Source organism: Oncorhynchus tshawytscha, linkage group LG08 (genome assembly GCF_018296145.1).
Source record: "Oncorhynchus tshawytscha isolate Ot180627B linkage group LG08, Otsh_v2.0, whole genome shotgun sequence".
Taxonomy (NCBI): domain Eukaryota; kingdom Metazoa; phylum Chordata; class Actinopteri; order Salmoniformes; family Salmonidae; genus Oncorhynchus; species Oncorhynchus tshawytscha.
The window spans coordinates 51,803,027-51,823,685 of record NC_056436.1 but is presented as its reverse complement, the minus strand read 5'-3'; the positions used below and the strand labels follow the sequence as shown (position 1 = coordinate 51,823,685).

The 20,659-nt window shown below is 41.7% G+C and overlaps 1 protein-coding gene across 3 annotated transcripts in view; it reads left to right on the top strand.

Annotated features, from left to right (window-relative positions):
- The window catches only part of LOC112256337 (relaxin receptor 1-like), a 132,332-nt gene extending 115,818 nt beyond the window's left edge, over window positions 1–16,514 (top strand). The window contains exons 15-19 of one of the 3 annotated variants that reach the window (XR_006083905.1): window positions 5,137–5,366; window positions 13,223–13,633; window positions 14,975–15,193; window positions 15,357–15,539; window positions 15,817–15,834. Coding sequence is in view for 2 of the 3 variants with exons in the window: in XM_024429515.2 (XP_024285283.2) it covers window positions 5,137–5,366; window positions 13,223–13,633; window positions 14,975–15,193; window positions 15,817–16,121 (1,165 nt within the window). In the remaining variant the exon portion in view is untranslated. Of the gene's footprint in view, window positions 1–5,136; window positions 5,367–13,222; window positions 13,634–14,974; window positions 15,194–15,356; window positions 15,540–15,816 lie in introns of all 3 variants that reach the window. The other 2 variants (XM_024429516.2, XM_024429515.2) reach the window with 2 other exon arrangements.
- The last annotated feature ends 4,145 nt before the right edge of the window (window positions 16,515–20,659 follow it).

The window sequence follows — 20,659 nt, the reverse complement described above, 5'->3', positions numbered from 1 at the left end:
CACTAGCTGTGCAATACATAATTGATCTGACTGTGAGTAAGGTCATCCCAAAACACTGTTGGTCCATGATGAGATGAATTTGAAACCAAATACTTGTCCTCTCACTATATGCTGCACAACTTTGTATCTCGCTTCTATGCAACCTTTGGATGTGCATCCTATCCAGATAGGTGCCCGGAAACAATTCCTTACCCCTACACACTAGGGACTTGAGTAGATCTGAAAGGACATAATAGATGTAAGCAATATGGCAGAAATACCACCTAGCCTATCAGAGGTAAAGGTAGAGCTTACTCACATATTGCTTCAGATCATGAACTGCCTAGAGCAGTGGTCACCAACCGGTCGAATCCGATCGAGAGGTCGATCTCCAAGCCATTCCTCCTCGATCACCAAACATTTCTGTAAAAAACCCAATGATAAAGCCTTTGCGTTCCTATTTTATTTATTCGTTTCGCAGTGTTGCCTGTAGGTGCACTTTCAGATTTTGATCGGTTTCATGTGTCTGAAGATGGAACTCTATCTATCCGGCAGGCCCAGAGAGCAAATCAAGTACACCTATAGGCAATGTTCCATCTAAACAGCGCTCGTGGGAACTTCTTCCAGGACTGCTGCAGAGAATAAATGCAATTCTGCGCAGAGATGCAAGAGATTGAAATTCCATGAGTTTGCCCCATTAGTTTGCACTATATATCAACATTTTTTCCGTGAGCGAATCAGCATCATATCAGGCCCTTTACAATGCAACAAACCAAAACAAATTTAACTTTGCAAGACTGAGTCTGTGATTTTGGTATAGGCAGAGCAAGAGTGCAACGGAATTCTATTGGAGCGCGTGCAACTGGCGGTAGCCCACGAGCGAAGCTTTCAATCCCTGCGAGTAAATGGACTTTTCAGATCAGTTTAGATCAGAGCCAAATGTGCACATTTGTTGATATTCATTGCAGGTTAGCGAGTTATTAGCCCAGTTATATAAGTACAGGTCAACAATGCTTCCTATAAGAGCACAAAACGTGTAGGCTACATTTCAAATCAAATCAAACTTTGTCACATGCACCGAATACAAGAAGTGGAGACCTTACCGCTTTCTTACAAGCGCTTAACCAACAGTGCAGTTCAAGGAGAGTTCAGAAAAGATTTACCAAATAAACTAAAGTAAAAAATAATAAAAAGTAACACAATAAATACAGCCTTTTCCTGTAGTCCACGATCAGCTCCTTTGTCTTGCTCACATTGAGGGAGAGGCTGTTGTCCTGGCACCACACTGACAGGTCTCTGACCTCCTCCCTATAGGCTGTCTCATCATTGTCGGTGATCAGGCCTACCACTGTTGTGTCGTCAGCAAACTTAATGGTGTTGGAGTTGTGTTTGGCCACGCAGTCGTGGGTGAACAGGGAGTACAGGAGGGGACTAAGTACACACTCCTCAGGGGCCCCAGTGTTGAGGATCAGCGTGGCAGACGTGTTTTTGCCTACCCTTACCACCTGGGGGCGGCCCGTCAGAAATTCCAAGATCCAGTTGCAGAGGGAGGTGTTTAGTCCCAGAGTCCTTAGAAATGGCAGTATGGTGTTGAACGCTGAGTTGTAGTCAATGAACAGCATTCTCACATAGGTGTTCCTTTTGTCCAGGTGTGAAAGGGCAGTGTGGAGTGCGATTGAGATTGCGTCATCTGTGGATTTGTTGGGGCGGTATGGGAACTGGAGTGGATCTAGGGTATCCGGGAGGATGTTTATGTGAGCCATGACCAGCCTTTCATGGCTATCAACGTGAGTGCTACATGGTGGTAATCACTTAGGCAGGTTACCTTCGCTTCCTTGGGAACAGGACTTGGTCAGGGAGAAGTTGAAAATATCCGTGAAGACACTTGTCAGTTGGTCCGCGCATGCTTTGAGTACACGTCCTGGTAATCCGACTGGCCCCACGGCTTTGACCTGTTTAAAGGTCTTGCTCACATTGGCTACCGAGAGTGTTATCACACAGTCGTCCAGAACAGCTGGTACTCTCGTGCATGCTTCAGTGTTGCTTGCCTCGAAGCAAGCATACGAGGTATTTCAAATCAAAATCAAATCAAATTTATTTGTCACATACACATGGTTAGCAGATGTTAATGCGAGTGTAGCGAAATGCTTGTGCTTCTAGTTCCGACAATGCAGTAATAACCAACGAGTAATCTAACCTAACAATTCCAAAACTACTACCTTATACACACAAGTGTAAAGGGATAAAGAATATGTACATAAAGATATATGAATGAGTGATGGTAGGCTAGCGTCACTGGGCAGCTCGCGTCTGGGTTTCCCTTTGCAGTCCATAATAGTTTTCGGAGCCGGTGTGGTAGGATTCAATTTTAATCCTGTAATGACGCTTTGCTTGTTTCATGGTTCATCTGAGGGCATAGTGTCCCTCTCCTTGAAAGCGGCAGCTCTAGCCTTTAGCTCAATGCAGATGTTGCCTGTAATCCATGGCTTCTGTTTGGGATATGTACGTGCGGTCATTGTGGGGACGACGTCGTCGATGCAATTATAGATGAAGCCGGTGACTGAGGTGGTATACTCTTCAATGCCATTGGATGAATCCCGGAATATATTCCAGTCTGTGCTAGCAAAACAGTCCTGTAGCGTAGCATCTGCGTCATCTGACCACTTCCGTATTGAGCGAGTCACTGTTACTTCCTGCATTAGTTTTTCCTTTTAAGCAGGAATCAGGAGGATGGAACTATGATCAGATTTGCCAAATGGAATGTGAGGGAGAGCTTTGTATGTATCTGTGTGTGGAGAAAAGGTGGTCTAGAGATGTTTTGCCTCTGGTTGCACATATGGCATGCTGGTAGAAATTAGGTAAAAAGGATTTAAGTTTGCCTGCATTAAAGTCCCCAGGCCACTAGAAGCACAGCTTCTAGATTAGCATTTTCTTGTTTGCTTATGGCCTTATAGAGTTGGTTGAGTGCAGTCTTAGTGCCAGCATTGGTCTGTGGTGGTAAATAGACGGCTACGAATAATATAGATGAGAACGCTCTTGGTAGATAGTGTGGTCTACAGATTCTCATAAGGTATTCTACCTCTGGCGAGCAATACCTCGAGACTTCTTTAATATTAGACATCGCGCACCAGCTGTTATTGACAAAATAGACACATACCCCCAACCCTCGTCTTATCAGACATAGCTTCTCTGTTCTGCCGGTGCACGGAAAATCCCTCCAGCTCTATATTATCCGTGTCGTCGTTCAGCCATGACTCGGTGAAACATAAGATATTACAGTTTTTAATGTCTCGTTTTCTCCGTCTTTTCTTCATAAGAGACGGTAGCAGCAAACATTACGTTAAAAAAAAGTTGCAAAAAAACAAACAAAATAGCAGTTGGTTAGGAGGATGTAAAACGTCCCCCATCCTCTCCGGCGCCATTTTCAAGCTGTCTTTGAAAAACCAGTCCAGTAAAAAGCTTAGCCTATGTCTTAATTAAAGGGGCAGTGTTGTATTTTGAGACAGGCTTGAATATGTAACTAAGCCAATAGGAAAGGGGTATCCTACATTGTCTAATTCTCTGTATGGCAATAATAATTTATTTTATAAAGTGGTGTCTTGCATCATACAATACAATTCACAGTCACCTATTTGACCCATGATTTTACAGAAAATCATTAATTCATGTCAACCCCTTCATAATGTAGAAACTTTAAAAGTCGCAATGTAGGCCTGCATTGAACACCACATATACAGTAGGCTACTGTAGTCCCTAGAAATCAAAAGCTATTCCCATGTGAAAATGTTATGGGATTTGCTCCATTGGTTTTGTTGGTAGAACTACATTATGCACAAATAGCTTCCTGAGTGGCACAGCGGTCTAAGGCACTGCATCTCAGTGCTTGAGGCGTCACTACCGCTGTACTGGTTCGAATCCAGGCTGTATCACAACCGTCCATGATTGGGAGTCCCATAGGGCGGTGCACAATTGGCCCAGTGTCATCCGGGTTTGGCCTGTGTAGGCCGTCATTGTAAATAAGAATGTGTTCTTAACTGATTTGCCTAGTTAAATAAAAAATAAAAAATTGGCTACTGTCTAAAACTGTAAATGCACACCAGAAGTTGCACAAAATTCTCACAATGTTCAAGTTCCCACTCACAAGACCTACAATTTGTTCAGTGCCCCCAAAAATTTAAGGGAACATTGCCTATAGACCTACCGCTGACCAATAGTTCAGATCACAGTGTCTGCACAGTTTCCTTGCGCCACAGTCTGTAAAAAGAAGCCTCAAGCGCACAGCAGTTTATAATGTGAGATTTCCTTTTTCCAATTTTGTATTTATTTTTTGAACATGACTAGAGAGAGACTCAATGAATACAGCATAGAGCTGCTGTTTATATGAGTAAGTTCATGTTTAAGTTGTTATTCAGAACTGTCAACCATTTTATAAGCCATAAAATGTGTGTTACCAGCACTGCAGCTGTAATGAATGAGTAGCCTTTAGCAAACTATTTCGATAAACTTACGTTATTATTTGCGTCTTGTGTCTTTTTTTAATATCGAGGAAGATATCACTTTTTCTGGTCATGGAGTAACACCATGAATTGATGTATGAGGCAGAAATAAGGCAGTGCAGTGCGACTTAAGTTTCACCATCAGCTGGAAGACTGTGTCCCCTTTTCACAGTGCAGGGATGGTTAGTTGGGTGAGCAGGATCCTCACTGCTGCTCTCTGCCCCCAGACTGACCATCAGATGCAGGCCATCAGTCCAGTAAAAAACAAATAAATTATTACACTCCCTCAGCTGTGCCTCACAAGTAATACAACAAATTATATATTACCAGTGTGATCAAATAGGCTACCTACAATTTTGAAATATAATTTCTAAATGGTCTGATAACAACATTGGCAGGGCAATTCAAGCTGAGCCAATATGCAGTGCTAATGTATGGGGCCTATAACCTACTGCACAAACCTCAGTGTTAGAGAACTGTTTCGAACTGGTTAATGATGAATATGCTTACGTTTTCTTAACAGTAGATCTCAGCTTGCATTTTGACTCAAAATGAACTTGACTCAGAAAAGGTTGGTGACCACTGGCCTAGAGGCTAGGGATGGTATCTGGAGTCTCCTGCTTCCATCCTGGTAATTGATTTCCCTCCTTTTTGTGTTTAGTTACTTTAAGAAGTTCCAGTACTGCGGCTACGCCCCTCACGTGCGCAGCTGCAAGCCCAACACGGACGGCATCTCGTCCTTCGAGGACCTCCTGGCCAACATCGTCCTGAGGGTTTTCGTCTGGGTGGTGTCGGCCACCACGTGCTTCGGCAACATCTTCGTCATCTGCATGCGCTCCTACATCCGATCGGAGAACAAGCTCCATGCCATGTGTATCATCTCCCTATGTTGTAAGAGACACCTTTCATATCAATTCAACTCAGGTCCCGATTCAATTGATTTAGGGCTGGCCCCAAATATTCGACTGGTCGAATATTCGGCTGTTGGTCGACCGAATGTTTTTTTTTTGTCAAGCAGTAGCAAATAAATAAATAAACAAATATAGTAGCAGTCAAAAGATTGGACACACTTACTCGTTCCAGGGTTTTTCTTTATTTTTGATTATTTTCTACATTGTAGAATAATAGTTAAGACATCAAAACTAAGAAATAATACATATGGAATCATGTAGTAACAAAAAAGTGTTAAAAAAAATCCAAATATTTTATATTTGAGATTCTTCAAAGTAGCCACCCATTGCCTTAACGACAGCTTTGCACACTTTTGACATTCTCTCAACCAGCTTCATGAGGTAGTCACCTGGAATGCATTTTAACAGGTGTGCCTTGTTAAAAGTTAATTTGCTGCAAAAGAAACCACTACTAAAGGACACAAATGAAAAAGAAGAGACTTTCTTGAACAAGGAAACACGAGGAATGGACATTGGACCGGTGAAAATCTGTTCATTGGTCTGATGAGTCCAAATTTGAGATTTTTGGGTTCCAACCTCCTTGTCTTTGTGAGACGTAGAGTAGGTGAACGGATGATCTCTGCATGTGTGGTTCCCACCGTGAAGCATGGAGGAGGAGGAGGTATGTTGGTGCTCTGCTGGTGACACTGTCAGTGATTTATTTAGAATTCAAGGGACACTTAACCAGCATGGCTACCACAGCATTCTGCAGCGATACGCCATCCCATCTGGTTTAAGTTTAGTGGGAATATAATTTGTTTTTCAACAGGACAATGACCCAAAACCCACCTCCAGGCTGTGTAAGGGCTATTTGACCAAGGAGAGTGATAGAGTGCTGCATCAGATGATCTGGCATCCACAATCACTTGACCTTAACCCAATTGAGATGGTTTGGGATGAGTTGGACTGCAGAGTGAAGACAAAGCAGCCAATAAGTGCTCAGCATGTTTGGGAACTCCTTCAAGACTGTTGGAAAAGCATTTCTCATGAAGCTGGTTGAGAGAATGCCAAGAGTGTGCAAAGCTGTCATCAAAGGCAAAGGGTGGCTACTTTGACTCTCAAATATAAAATATATTTTGATTTGTTAAAAAAAAAATAGGCTACTATATGATTCCATATGTATTATTTCATAGTTTTGATGTCTTCACTATTATTCTACAATGTAGAAAACAGTAAAAATAAAGAAAAACTGTAATGAGTAGTTGTGCTCAAACTTTTCACTGGTACTACAGTATATATATAATTTATTGTTTTGATACACAAGATACCTCGCGTATTCACACCCATCTTAGTGAACTAATTCATTGCAGAGGCCGCAGGGATGGCACAGTCCAAGAAGAGGAGTGCAGCTGCACAATGCACGTCTCTCTCCAGAATGTGCTCTCTCCCACCAATTTGTGCACATTCAATTGTTTGCATTTGATTGTTAGTGTCTATCAAGTTCCCATTACATATATCACCAGCAGTACATTTACCGTTAATTCCTAATCTACAATGTTTGTTCGGTTACGGTAATGTCTGTTAATGCATTCAATATATTATTTTAATATATACCTGATTACGCATAGAAGTAGGCCTATAAATGTGCCCATTTGGGGATCTGATAGTATTTCGGATTGGCTTAATGGACTACCACTAATAAGCTGTGGAGCTTATCAAAGTAATGTTTTCTTCACCTTAAAAAGCAAGAAAACAACATCTGTTTTTACATCCATTGAGAATGATAATAATTCCTCAATGTATTTGAAAAATCTTTCCAGCTCTCTCCCTATCGATAACCACACAGTATGAAAGGAAAAATGTAATGCTCTGATACAGTGGAAACGTCATTAAATAGACCTACCTAATTACTTACCTTGCGAAAATAGCTTACAGCTGTGTCTGTCCCGAGCTCACTGGTACAGGAAACTCTGAGGGGCCAGAATATTTTGTACAATTCTGCAATGATCTATAGCTTGGACCCAAAGCTGATATAATGTTTCAAGTTTGTTGCACACAGTCCATGCGTAGCCAATGTGATTTATAGGATTTTTTCATATCAGGATATTTTCCTACTGCAGGCTACACTTTTTTGTTGTTGTTGGCTATATGAGGCTATTTTTACATAGTTGGCAATGACAATAGAAGTGACTTTTTAGGTTTGTATAATTTTCATTTAGATTTGGATCTAATTTTAATTAACCACATGACAATAATTTAGAGATGGGAAGACGTTATTAGAAATGAAATAGTTTAATGAAAATGTGCATATGAAAACCGTAACTGGCACGCAGATCTGTAGAAATGGTAAGATAAATTGGCATTCCACATAAGAAAGTTAGCTGACTCCTCGTGTAGCCTATTACCGGCAACTTCAGGAGAGTAACTGCAGAATCTGTGAAAGCCAGTAGGAGCGGGTGGATGATGGTTGGGACAGGTTAAGATTTTTGTTCTTCTGGTTATCTCGATCTCTGGCTCCCTTTTGAGTAATGTGTGTCTTATTTCATTAAACAGTGAGCTTAAAGCATCAGACAAGCTTAATAAATATATAGATGATTTTCCTAAAACACATACAGTGCATTCGGAAAGTACTCAGACCCCTTAACTTTTACCACTTTTTTTTACATTACAGCCTTATTCTAAAATGTATAACATTTATTTTTTTCCTCATCAATCTACAAACCAATACCCCATAATGACAAAGCAAAAAACAGGTTTTTGAAATGAAATTTATTTTACAAAATAAAAAAAAAACAGAAATACCTTATTTACATAAGTATTCTGACTCTCTGCCATGAGCCTTGAAATTGATCTCAGGTGTATCCTGTTTCAATTGATCATTCTTGAGATGTTTCTACAACTTGGAGTTCACCTGTAGTAAATAAAATTTGATTGGACATCCGTTGGAAAGGCACACACACCTGTCTATATAAGGTCCCACAATTGACAGTGCATGTCAGAGCAAAAACCAGGCCATGAGGTCGACGGAATTGTCCGTAGAGCGCCGAGATAGGATTGTGTCGAGGCACAGATCTGGGGAAGGGTACCAAAAATGTCTGCAGCATTGAAGGTCCCCAAGAACACAGTGGCCTCCAACATTCTTAAATGAAAGTGGTTTGGAACCACTAAGCTGAGCAATCAGGAGAGAAGAGCCTTGGTCAGGGAAGTGACCGAGAACCCAATGGTCTCTGACAAAGCTCCAGAGTTCCTCTGTGGAGATGGAAGAACATTCCAGAAGGACAACCATATCTGCAGCACTCCAGCAATCAGGCCTTTATGGTAGAGTGGCCAGACGGAAGCCACGTCTCAGTAAAAAAGCACATGACAGCCCACTTGGAGTTTGCCAAAAGGCCCCCGAAAGGACTCAGACGATGAGAAACAAGATTCTTTGGTCTGATGAATCCAGAGAAAAAACAAGTCTGATGAAACCTCTTTGGCCTGAATGACAAGTCTCATGTCTGGTGGAATCCTGGCACCATCCCTACGGTGAAGCATGGTGGTGACAGCATCATGCTATGGTGTTGTTTTTCAGCGACAGGAACTGGGAGACTAGTCAGGATCGAGGGAAAGATGAACGGAGCCAAGTACAGAGAGAGATCCTTGATGAAAACCTGCTCCAGTGCTCAGGATCCAACACTGGGGTGAAGGTTCACCTTCCAACATGACAACAACCCTAAGCACACAGCCAAGACAATGCAAGAGTGGCTTCAGGACAAGTCTCCAAATGTCTTTGAGTGGCCCAGCCAGAGCCCAGACTTGAACCTGATCGAACATCTCTGGAAAGACCTGAAAAAAGCTGTGCAGAGACGCTCCCCATGCAACCTGACAGCTTGAGAGAATCTGCAGAGAAGAATTGGGAGAAACTAACCAAATACAGGTGTACCAAGCTTGTAGCGTCATACACAAGAAGACTCAAGGCTGTAATCACTGCCAAAGGTGCTTCAACAAAGTACTGAGTAAAGGGTCTGAATGCTTATGTAAATGTTATATTTCCATTTTTTAATACATTTGCAAACATTTCTAAAAACTTTGTCATGGGTTTTGTCATAATGGGGTATTGTGTGTCGATTGATGATTAAAATAAATATTTAATACATTTTATAATAAGCCTGTAACATAACAAAAGGGGAAAAAGTCAAGGGGTCTGAATACTTTCCAAATGCACTGTAGGTCGTGTCTTTATAGGGAAAAAATACAAGTTTAAAACTGTCGACCAATTGATGGGTCGAAAGAACAGACAACTTTCGGTATACCAACATTTTTTTTAGGCGGGGACAGCCCTTATTGACTTCAAATAAAGAAAAACCACACTGAAGCTTCAACGCATTATTGTAAGGGAAGGTGAGAATGTGTCAATATCCAGTGGCAATGTCTGTGAGAGGGACAATGTTCTGGGTGTGTTGATTAAGACGTGGTGAACAACTCAAGAGTGAACATTCTTAGTGAACCCTCACTGCAGGTTTCTTTTCAGCAAACAAATGAATTGGGGTCTTTAGCTTTGATGTGCAGGCTTAGCTTTTGAACTGTCGACATTCACAGTGGCCACCACCAAACCATTGATACATAGTATATTTATTTCTTACTAACGTGGGAGTCGGAGAGAGAGCTACATTATCTGGCGACATAACATGTCTTTGTGCCTTTGCTACAAGCCAGGCCCACCTTTCTGCTCTATTAAACTAGCTATGTCAGATACGGTGATGCAGGGAATGAGAGAGACATGTTAATGGCTTACTTCCTTGGAAGTTAGCAGGATAGCGATATTTCTCGAATTTTCCATGTATCTGTACCCTGCAATGTAAGACACACCTTTCTGTTCAATTTAACTAAGCTTTGATATACAGTATGCAAGGCTTGAGGTAATATTAAAGCTGATCTGTCCACCCAAAAAAATAAAAAAATCCTAGAGGTATACAGTATATCGAGAGCTTGGGACTATAAGGATCTATCTGCAAAAAGATGAATTGGCTTTAAAGTTCCCGAACCCTCATTGGTTTGAATGATGTCAGCTATTTTTTATCTTGTATTCTTTTGAACTTAACAACATTAATTGGAGTATTAAGAGTATTATATAGGTAGAGAACATTGAACGGAACAAGGCTGTCAATAATTAAACTTTGGGAAAAATGCAGGTAGAACCCTATAGTCCCAAGCTCTTGATGTGTTTTGGACTTATCCTTGTGAAGATCAGAATGTGTTTGGCATACCCCCCACCATCCTTTACACTTTAATGTTGGCATGTTTCAGATAAAATGCTTTTTTGATTTGCACATTTGGTACCTTTCTACATCAAAGGAAGTACAATGACACGGTCTAGAGCTATGTTATAGAATGAGTCACTGAGTCATGTAAGAGACAGAGAGCCTCGTGCCATACAGAGGAAATGTGAGCGGTAAATACTGTATGTTGTCTGTTTTGGCATCACCATGACTGCAGTCAAACACCAGCCAGATGAATTTGTGTTCTACCGAAATGTCATATGTATTCAATTTACATGACATTTCTGTTTGATTTCCTTGTGCAAATATATCATCTCCAAGTTGATTGAAGGCTTACTGAAAAAGGGGACATCTCAGTAGAGTCTAACAGACTTCAAAGTTTGGCTAAAGCTTACTTGCAAATATGGAGGTTTAAGATAAAGTTAATATATTACCAGAAAAGTTTGTCATTGCTGCTCATAACATCAGTTATATTCAGTGCTTCATTTGTAACACGGGGAACAAAAAGTGAGAGTGAGAGGGGGGTGACAGGAACGCATGAGAAAAAAGTGGCATTTTGCAGTAGAAGAGTAGAAGCACTTACAGAAGTTGCACACGAGGAATATTTTTAGTATCCTAGGGTCCAGGAAAAAATGGGCCTTTTATAAACACCTTTCATGCAATCCCACATCATTTTACATAACGAGACTTTGGCAAAACCTTTTTTAATACCGCACAAATGATCGAAATGGCAGGTTACTTTGACACTGACAAACTGAGAATATGAGATCAATAAAAATGACCTGGTCTTGAATCCATCATTAGCCCAGGCCTAGGTGAGTGGAGACAAATATTGTAGGCTACAATATGAGGAAATTATGGTCCTAAAAACCCAATGATGCGCAGCTCACTCGCTGGTGATGGCTAATGCGCTCGTGCCAAAATCCTTTCGCGCTCTTGTTTTTAGTAAAACAATATATCGAAGTTGATCAAATACTGTATTTTGGTAGCCTACAGCAGGAGCCATTTGCTATCCAACTTGTGATTTCCAATTTAGTTTTTTCACTGACATATTTGCCACGCATTCTCGACTGTAAACTATTCATTGTTATTTTGCTACAATCCACAGCTAAGCTACTTAGCTTAAAATAAGCTAATGAACCTCTGTGGCTAAATTATAAGCATTCTCATGGAGAAGTAGACAATTCTGAATGATTCAATTTATTTCTGAACAGACAGCATAACTTTGGAAAATGTATTTAAATCTATCAGTGGTGCTGCAGTTCCTTCAGAATCCTTTGCGCAATTCTATAAGGAAATAAATGATATAGTGCAGCGCTGGAGAGATGAGATGTAGGTTCATGTCTATCAGAGCAGATAGATCATATGAAGTGAATCTCATTCTAGTTATGGAAGAGATACTGGCGCGCTTCTCACACAGCCATGGACATGTGTTGCAAACCAAGGTTACAATGTTGCTCAAACCCTAAAGCAGGGCCGGCCAAACCCGAATCAACTCTTAGAATATTAGGCCTGGGCTGAAAATGTACTTTTCACATTGTTTTTTTTGTGGGGCAGGTTAATTAATGAAGAGGCTACTCGAATGAACTTTGCTTCTGAAGCTAAGCAGGGTTGGTCCTGGTCAGTTCCTGGATGGGAGACCAGATGCTGCTGGAAGTGGTGTTGGAGGGCCAGTAGGAGGGACTCTTTCCTCTGGTCTAAAACAATATCCCAATGCCCCAGGGCACTGCCCTGTGTAGGGTGCCGTCTTTCGGATGGGACGTTAAACGGGTGTCCTGACTCTCTTGAGGTCATTAAAGATCCCATGGCACTTATCGTAAGAGTAGGGGTGTTAACCCGTGTCCTGGCTAAATTCCCAATCTGGCCCTCAAACCATTACGGTCACCTAATAATCCCCAGTTTACAATTGGCTCATTCATCCCCCTCCTCTCCCCTGTAACTATTCCCCAGGTCGTTGCTGCAAATGAGAACGTGTTCTCAGTCAACTTACCTGGTAAAATAACGGATAAATAAAAAAAGATAGCTTTTGTTAGGATTTTTACATTGCAAACAGTGAAAATTATTTTTCATGGCACGAGAGGTACCGGATCTGGTCAAATAGGTTCCGGAACAAAACAGTCCAAAATGGAGAGGTGCCAGATCCTGTTCTGGCAGGATGCGGCTCAAATTAAGCACTGGTTATATTACAAGGTGTGTACATGACAATGTTATTAACCCTGAATGGATTGTTGACTCTGAAATCAATTTGTCCTTCAAATTTACACCTCAGAAGTGTCGAAGTTGAGCTGTACTTACATTCCACTTGTAGATGCTCTGAAGGCCTACTACTGAGACTAAAAGCTTGGCCCATTACATTACTGAAGTTTGCATTGCTCCAAATCTGCAGTTTCTCTTTTCTGCACTTTATGACTCTCAAATGAATGTAGAATTAATTGACTATGGAGTAAGTCCATGTAACCAAGGAGTTAGATTGAAAATAAATGAGCTTTAACCGATGTATGACGTTTCACTGTAAAAAGTTGAGCAGATAGTATTAATGCACATACTGAGTTCAATTTGGTAATAGTAATTACTCTAACAACACACTTCCACCACCCAGGTGCTGACGGACTGATGGGCGTTTACCTCTTCATGATTGGTGCCTACGACCTCAAGTTCCGCGGTGAGTACAACCGCCATGCCCAGGCCTGGATGGACAGCGTCCAGTGTCAGGTGATCGGCTCCCTCGCCATGCTCTCCACCGAGGTCTCTGTCCTCCTTCTCACCTACCTCACCCTGGAGAAGTACATCTGTATCGTCTACCCCTTCCAGTATTTAACCCCCGGATGCCGGCGCACTGTCTCGATCCTTCTGAGCATCTGGTTTATTGGCTTCATCATCGCCTTCCTCCCCCTGGTATTCAAAGGATTGTTCAGGAACTTCTATGGTACCAACGGCGTGTGTTTTCCGTTACACTCAGAGCAGCCTGAGACAACGGGGGCGCAGGTGTACTCCATCGTCATCTTCCTGGGTGGGTGTCTTATCTAATTCAAGGTCAAATGAGTCTATTTCCAATGTCATTCTGAAATTAGTATTGTTCCAATGGCTCTCTGCTGCTTTTATTAGATGTAGCCTACATTTTTTTTTTATAGATGTAGCCTACATTTTATTAGACATTTTATGCCAGTAGCTGGAGGGTTTCTGCCTGGTTCAACTCCCAAGCCTGGCGACTGAACTGACAACAAGAAGGCTGCTGTTGTCAGAACCCAAACTACCGTATAAACTGATTGTACAAAACATTAGGAACACCTTCCTAATATTGAGTTGCACTGCCTTTTGCCCTCAGAACAGCCTCAATTTGTCGGAACATGGACTACAAGGTGTCAGAAGCATTGGGTGGTGGAAGTGAGTTGTTAGAGTAATTACTATTACCAATGGTCCTCAATGCGTCCCACAGTTGATGTCCTTTGGGTGGTAGACAATTCTTGAAAACACACAGGAAACTGTTGAGCGTGAAAGACCCAGCAGCTTTGTAGTTCTTCACACACTCAAACTCATGAGCCTGGCACCTTACTACCCTGAGGAAGCTGGTGGGAGGAGCTATAGAGGACTGGCTCATTCTAATGGCTGGAATGAAATCAATGGAACTGAGTCAAACGTGGTTTCCATACGTTTGATACCGTTCCATTAATTCCATTCCAGCCATTCCAATAAGCCTGTCCTCCTATAGCTCCTCCCATCAACCTTCTCTGCTACTACTATACCCCGTTCAAAGGCACTTCAATCTTTTGTCTTGCCCATTCACCCTCTGAATAGCACACACACACAATCCATGTCTCAATTGTCTCAAGGCTTAAAAATCTTTCCTTAACCTGTCTCTTCCCATTCTTATACTCGGATTGAAGTGGATTTAACAGGTGACATAAATAAGGGATCATAGCTTTCACCTGGATTCACCTGATCAGTCTGTCATGAAGGAGCAGGTGTTCCTAATGTTTTGTACACTCAGTGTATACTTCCATTGTGCCTTTGAGCAATTTGCCTCAGGGTTACTACACTGTAGGTGGCAGTGTTCCACTGTCAGCCTTTCAATGAGGGGTTGGTGGAGAAGACAATTTTCCATTATTGAAAATGTTTCAATTATCTATCTGTTACAAAGGAAGTACCACAAATGCATTGCTAAAACAAATGCATTGCTTTTGTCTCATTAAAGTTGCCACACTGTCTTTTATCACGTGTGTGTAAAACTGCAATAATTATTTGAATTGTGTTGTAAAAGCAATTTCATGTTTTACTTTGTATAATAATGGACCTAACATTATCTACAATTGAATAAATTCCAATGAGCTGATTCATTTATTTTCCTCAACAGGCCTGAACCTGGTTGCATTCCTTATAATCGTACTGTCCTACGGGAGTATGTTCTACAACATCCAGAGGACAGGGACACAGACGACAAAATATAGTAACCACATCAAAAAGGAGGTGACCATAGCCAAGAGGTTCTTTTCCATCGTCATCACCGACTCTCTTTGCTGGATACCCATATTTGTCCTCAAGATTCTATCACTGTTGCAGGTGGAAATTCCAGGTAGGAGTTTCAGTACTGTCATAATCTGACAATTTTTATAATTTCATACATTGTATTTGGAAACCCAGACAGGCTCAATTTGTAGCCTATAAAACGTATGTAAGCTACTATGCAGTGCCATCTTACATCAACATATAATAATTTCAATTCGTCTCTTTTTCAGATGTTATATTTGCATCATTCAGATTAGTTCCATAATCAATCCTATTTTCTGGTTGTAAATTGAATAGCAAACTTCCAGGCGGATGGGTGTTTGCGTGTTTACAAATGGACTGGCATCACAGAACATCCTCCATCCATCATCTTCTCTTTCAGCCCACCAACCCACCTCACCCCTACTTTCTATGTATGTACTGTATACAGGCATGGAACTTTTGAGCACTAGCCCGCTGGGCTAGTAGAACATGATTTCAACTAGCCTGGGTAACATTAGGGTACACATTTGTTGCCGTGCAATATTTGAGAAGACACCATTTCACTGGCCTGACGGGCTAGTTCTATCTTAATTTCCATCCCTGCCTGTATGTTATGCATATTGTCTACAGGGAGAATGGGATTACAAAAAACACATTTGCATTGCTCATGTAGTAAATGGACAATAATGGAATCTTCTTCCCGAATAGGAACCATCAGCTCCTGGGTGGTGATCTTCATTCTGCCCATCAACAGCGCCCTCAACCCCATCCTGTACACCCTGACCACACGGCCATTCAAAGAAACCATCCTCCAGGTATGGGCCAACTACAGGCAGAGGAGACCTCTGATGAGCAACCACACAGCCCACCAACCCTCATTCACATTGCAGGAGATGTGGCCTCTCCAAGAAAACAGCCAGACCCTGACTTCGCCTGGCGACTACATGGCGAATCCCTCAAAAATATCCTGCACGTCTCAGCTACTGCCCGTGGAAAGAACAAATGGTGTATAATGCCCTTCGGTTTCAACAATTCATGTGGGTTCATGTGAATGGTACGTTTACAGCATGTTGACGGTTGTAGAGTCAATTAACATTTTGCACTGTGATTTGTACAGACAAAGGATCTCATTGTACACGTTGGACTATGTGCAATTCTACTCTGCTGATGCTTAAACTTTGGCTTTGTGAATGCCTTCGGTTTGATGTGATTATTAACATACTTATTCCTAAAAACATAAATCACACCCATCAGCATTCATTTCTGTATAGTAGATTGCTCCTGATGTACTGGAGCCTACAGATTGTGTACAGTATTGTATAGAATAAAGCAATCACTGTCATTCTCTGTTCTAGACTGGGATTTGTCATGTACAGTACCAGTCAAAAGTTTGAACACCTACTCGTTCAAGGGTTTTTCTTTATTCTTATAATTTTCTACATTGTAAAATAATAGTGAAGACATCAAAACTATGAAATAACACATATGGTATCATATAGTAACAAAAAAACGTGTTATATCAAAATATATTTTAGATTCTTCAAAGTAGCCACCCTTTGCCTTGATGACAGCTTTGCACACTCTGGCTTCCACACATAGCCTACAAGCCCTTTTAAAATGTGTAATAAATCCATGTAATACAGCCTACACCTTCACAAAATGTATGTATTTTAGACAGGTCTAATGAAACATGATATGAAGAAAATCTAGTCTATTTCATAAGAAAATAATAGCATACTCTGGGTTGTCCTGATGTGGCTATGCCAAATGGCTGTGGGCTACACTAGTTGATTTAACAGACAATAGTATGAAGAATACAATAGAACAACGCTGAATAAAATATAAATATTTTCTCCAAACGATTTGAGGGAGTGTGCACATGCGGCTATTCTGTGTTGAGTGGTTAACAAAGAAATAAGTACTCCTATATGCTTAATGTAGAGTTATGAATGTAACTTTAGTTGTTCTACAAACGTTCGGCTATATGTTTGGATTTTTAATACATTGTAAGGCCGCATGATGAACGTCACTTCAAAGGCATGAGCTCTGCTTTGTTTTTACGAAGGCTGTACACAAGCCAATGGTCTCTCATTCACAATTTGACAAGCACTTGATAATGCCTGGAATTTCACAGCGGCATCCCCTTTGTGACCGTATGCACCCTAAAAAAATCTATGCCTTTTTCGGCCCGGAGTGCTGTGTTATGCTCTTCTCCCTGAGTGTACACGGCTTTCCGTCACGTGATCGGGTCTTTCTCACAAGTTGCGTCCCCACACATTGGGGACGCAACTGCACGCGTCCTTATCCAATTCCAAGGAGCATATTGAAGATATTGGATGTCCACATTTACTTTGTCAGCCAACAAGATGAGTAGGCCTTAACGAACAGCAAAAGCACTAGCATATGTCAATCTACTATCCCCCATAGTACAAAGGTTGACCTATTCCATTCTGTGCGATAATTAAATAGTCTGGGACAGTTGTGGGATGCGATAGATCACAAATTAATGGCAAACACAAACACTAGCATCAAAAAAAAAAAATTATGCAATGTGGCTGACGCAACAGATCAGAACGTTTAGCTTAAAATGTTGATAAACTATTAGGCTATTTCTTCACATTATAAGCGCAGCAATGCACACATGGCAGTAGGCTAAAAAGCGTGAATGTTGCACTAGCGGAAAACACCATTATCAAAAGTGACTGCAAATGCAATTATGCATTTAATGCTTTTATGATAAAAGGTGAATTTCTATGGTGAAAATGTTCTTCCCTAAAATTGAAACTCACCCACTGCTTATATAAGCTAGTTAGGCTCTACACCCCTTGTAATCGGCTTAATGTGCTTACTTTTAAGACGTTTTTTGGCCACTATAGTTGGGATACAAACCTTCAAAACATATAGGCCTATGGGCTAAGCTACATGTGGTGTGCGATTAAGTCGCCAAAACGGCCGTTTCTTTTGCATTCACAAGTGATAATATATAATTCACAAGTGACAGGCTAATATTGTCACCCATCAGAGTATACTTGATTTAATATACTAAATATATAAATATACTAAATAATATGTGAAACATTTGCTTTGATTTAGAATGGACCATCATCATGCACCTGTATCAAAACGGGCAGCGGGAAAGAATACATGTCATCAATGCACTTAAATAGCGAATGGAGGACGTTTTATTTTGGGGGGGGGGTTTATTTTCATGCCAGTCAGTCAGGTAGGTTATACTCTGGTTGTAAATATAAGCAAAGTGCTTAGTATTAGGAAAGTTGAGAAATAAATATAGTAAGCCTATAGAAAGCTGAAGGGATCTTGTTTTAATTAGTGGCCATCACTCGGTTTTCTCCTGCAATTGCATAGCCTATATAAATGTTGCGCAACATGAGCTCATGGGCTTTCATGTAGTGTTTGATTAGATTTTTTTAGAAGATATTTGCATTGATGTCAGAGTGATTAGAGAGACAATAGAATGTGGAGTACTAGGCAGTTAGCATGTTTGGTAGGCTACTAATGACCAGCAGCAGCATCAGAGCTTGGAGAAGCCTAATTGCCGTGACTAAAACGGTCATGTGGAATTTGACTGCCTTCAGGACTCATGACCGCTGGTTTGGCGGTAATATGGTCACCGCAACAGCCCTAGGTTCACCTTCCAACTACACTGCTCAAAAAAATAAAGGGAACACTTAAACAACACAATGTAACTCCAAGTCAATCACACCCAAGAAAGCTAAGGTAACTGAGCTAAACGACTACCGCCCCGTAGCACTCACATCCGTCATCATGAAGTGCTTTGAGAGACTAGTCAAGGACCATATCACCTCCACCCTACCTGACACCCTTGACCCACTCCAATTTGCTTACCGCCCAAATAGGTCCACAGACGATGCAATCTCAACCACACTGCACACTGCCCTAACCCATCTGGACAAGAGGAATACCTATGTGAGAATGCTGTTCATCGACTACAGCTCGGCATTCAACACCATAGTACCCTCCAAGCTCGTCATCAAGCTCGAGACCCTGGGTCTCGACCCCGCCCTGTGCAACTGGGTACTGGACTTCCTGACGGGCCGCCCCCAGGTGGTGAGGGTAGGCAACAACATCTCCTCCCCGCTGATCCTCAACACTGGGGCCCCACAAGGGTGCGTTCTGAGCCCTCTCCTGTACTCCCTGTTCACCCACGACTGCGTGGCCATGCACGCTCCAACTCAATCATCAAGTTTGCGGACGACACAACAGTGGTAGGCTTGATTACCAACAACGACGAGACGGCCTACAGGGAGGAGGTGAGGGCCCTCGGAGTGTGGTGTCAGGAAAATAACCTCACACTCAACGTCAACAAAACTAAGGAGATGATTGTGGACTTCAGGAAACAGCAGAGGGAACACCCCCATCCACATCGATGGAACAGTAGTGGAGAGGGTAGCAAGTTTTAAGTTCCTCGGCATACACATCACAGACAAACTGAATTGGTCCACTCACACAGACAGCATCGTGAGGAAGGCGCAGCAGCGCCTCTTCAACCTCAGGAGGCTGAAGAAATTCGGCTTGTCACCAAAAGCACTCACAAACTTCTACAGATGCACAATCGAGAGCATCCTGGCGGGCTGTATCACCGCCTGGTATGGCAACTGCACCGCCCTCAACCGTAAGGCTCTCCAGAGGGTAGTGAGGTCTGCACAACGCATCACCGGGGGCAAACTACCTGCCCTCCAGGACACCTACACCACCCGATGCTACAGGAAGGCCATAAAGATCATCAAGGACATCAACCACCCGAGCCACTGCCTGTTCACCCCGCTGCCATCCAGAAGGCGAGGTCAGTACAGGTGCATCAAAGCTGGGACCGAGAGACTGAAAAACAGCTTCTATCTCAAGGCCATCAGACTGTTAAACAGCCACCACTAACATTGAGTGGCTACTGCCAACACACTGTCAATGACACTGACTCTACTCCAGCCACTTTAATCATGGGAATCGATGGGAAATGATGTAAATATATCACTAGCCACTTTAAACAATGCTACCTTATATAATGTTACTTACCCTACATTGTTCATCTCATATGCATACGTTGATACTGTACTCTATATCATCGACTGCATCCTTATGTAATACATGTATCACTAGCCACTTTAACTATGCCACTTGGTTTACATACTTATCTCATATGTATATACTGTACTCGATATCATCTACTGTATCTTGCCTATGCTGCTCTGTACCATCACTCATTCATATATCCTTATGTACATATTCTTTATCCCCTTACACTGTGTATGACAGTAGTTTTTTTGGAATTGTTAGTTAGATTACTTGCTCGTTATTACTGCATTGTCGGAACTAGAAGCACAAGCATTTCGCTACACTCGCATTAACATCTGCTAACCATGTGTATGTGACAAATAAAATTTGATTTGATTTGATTTGACTTCTGTGAAATCAAACTGTCCACTTAGGAAGCAACACTGATTGTCAATACATTTCACATGCTGTTGTGCAAATGGCATAGACAACAGGTGGAAATTATAGGCAATTAGCAAGA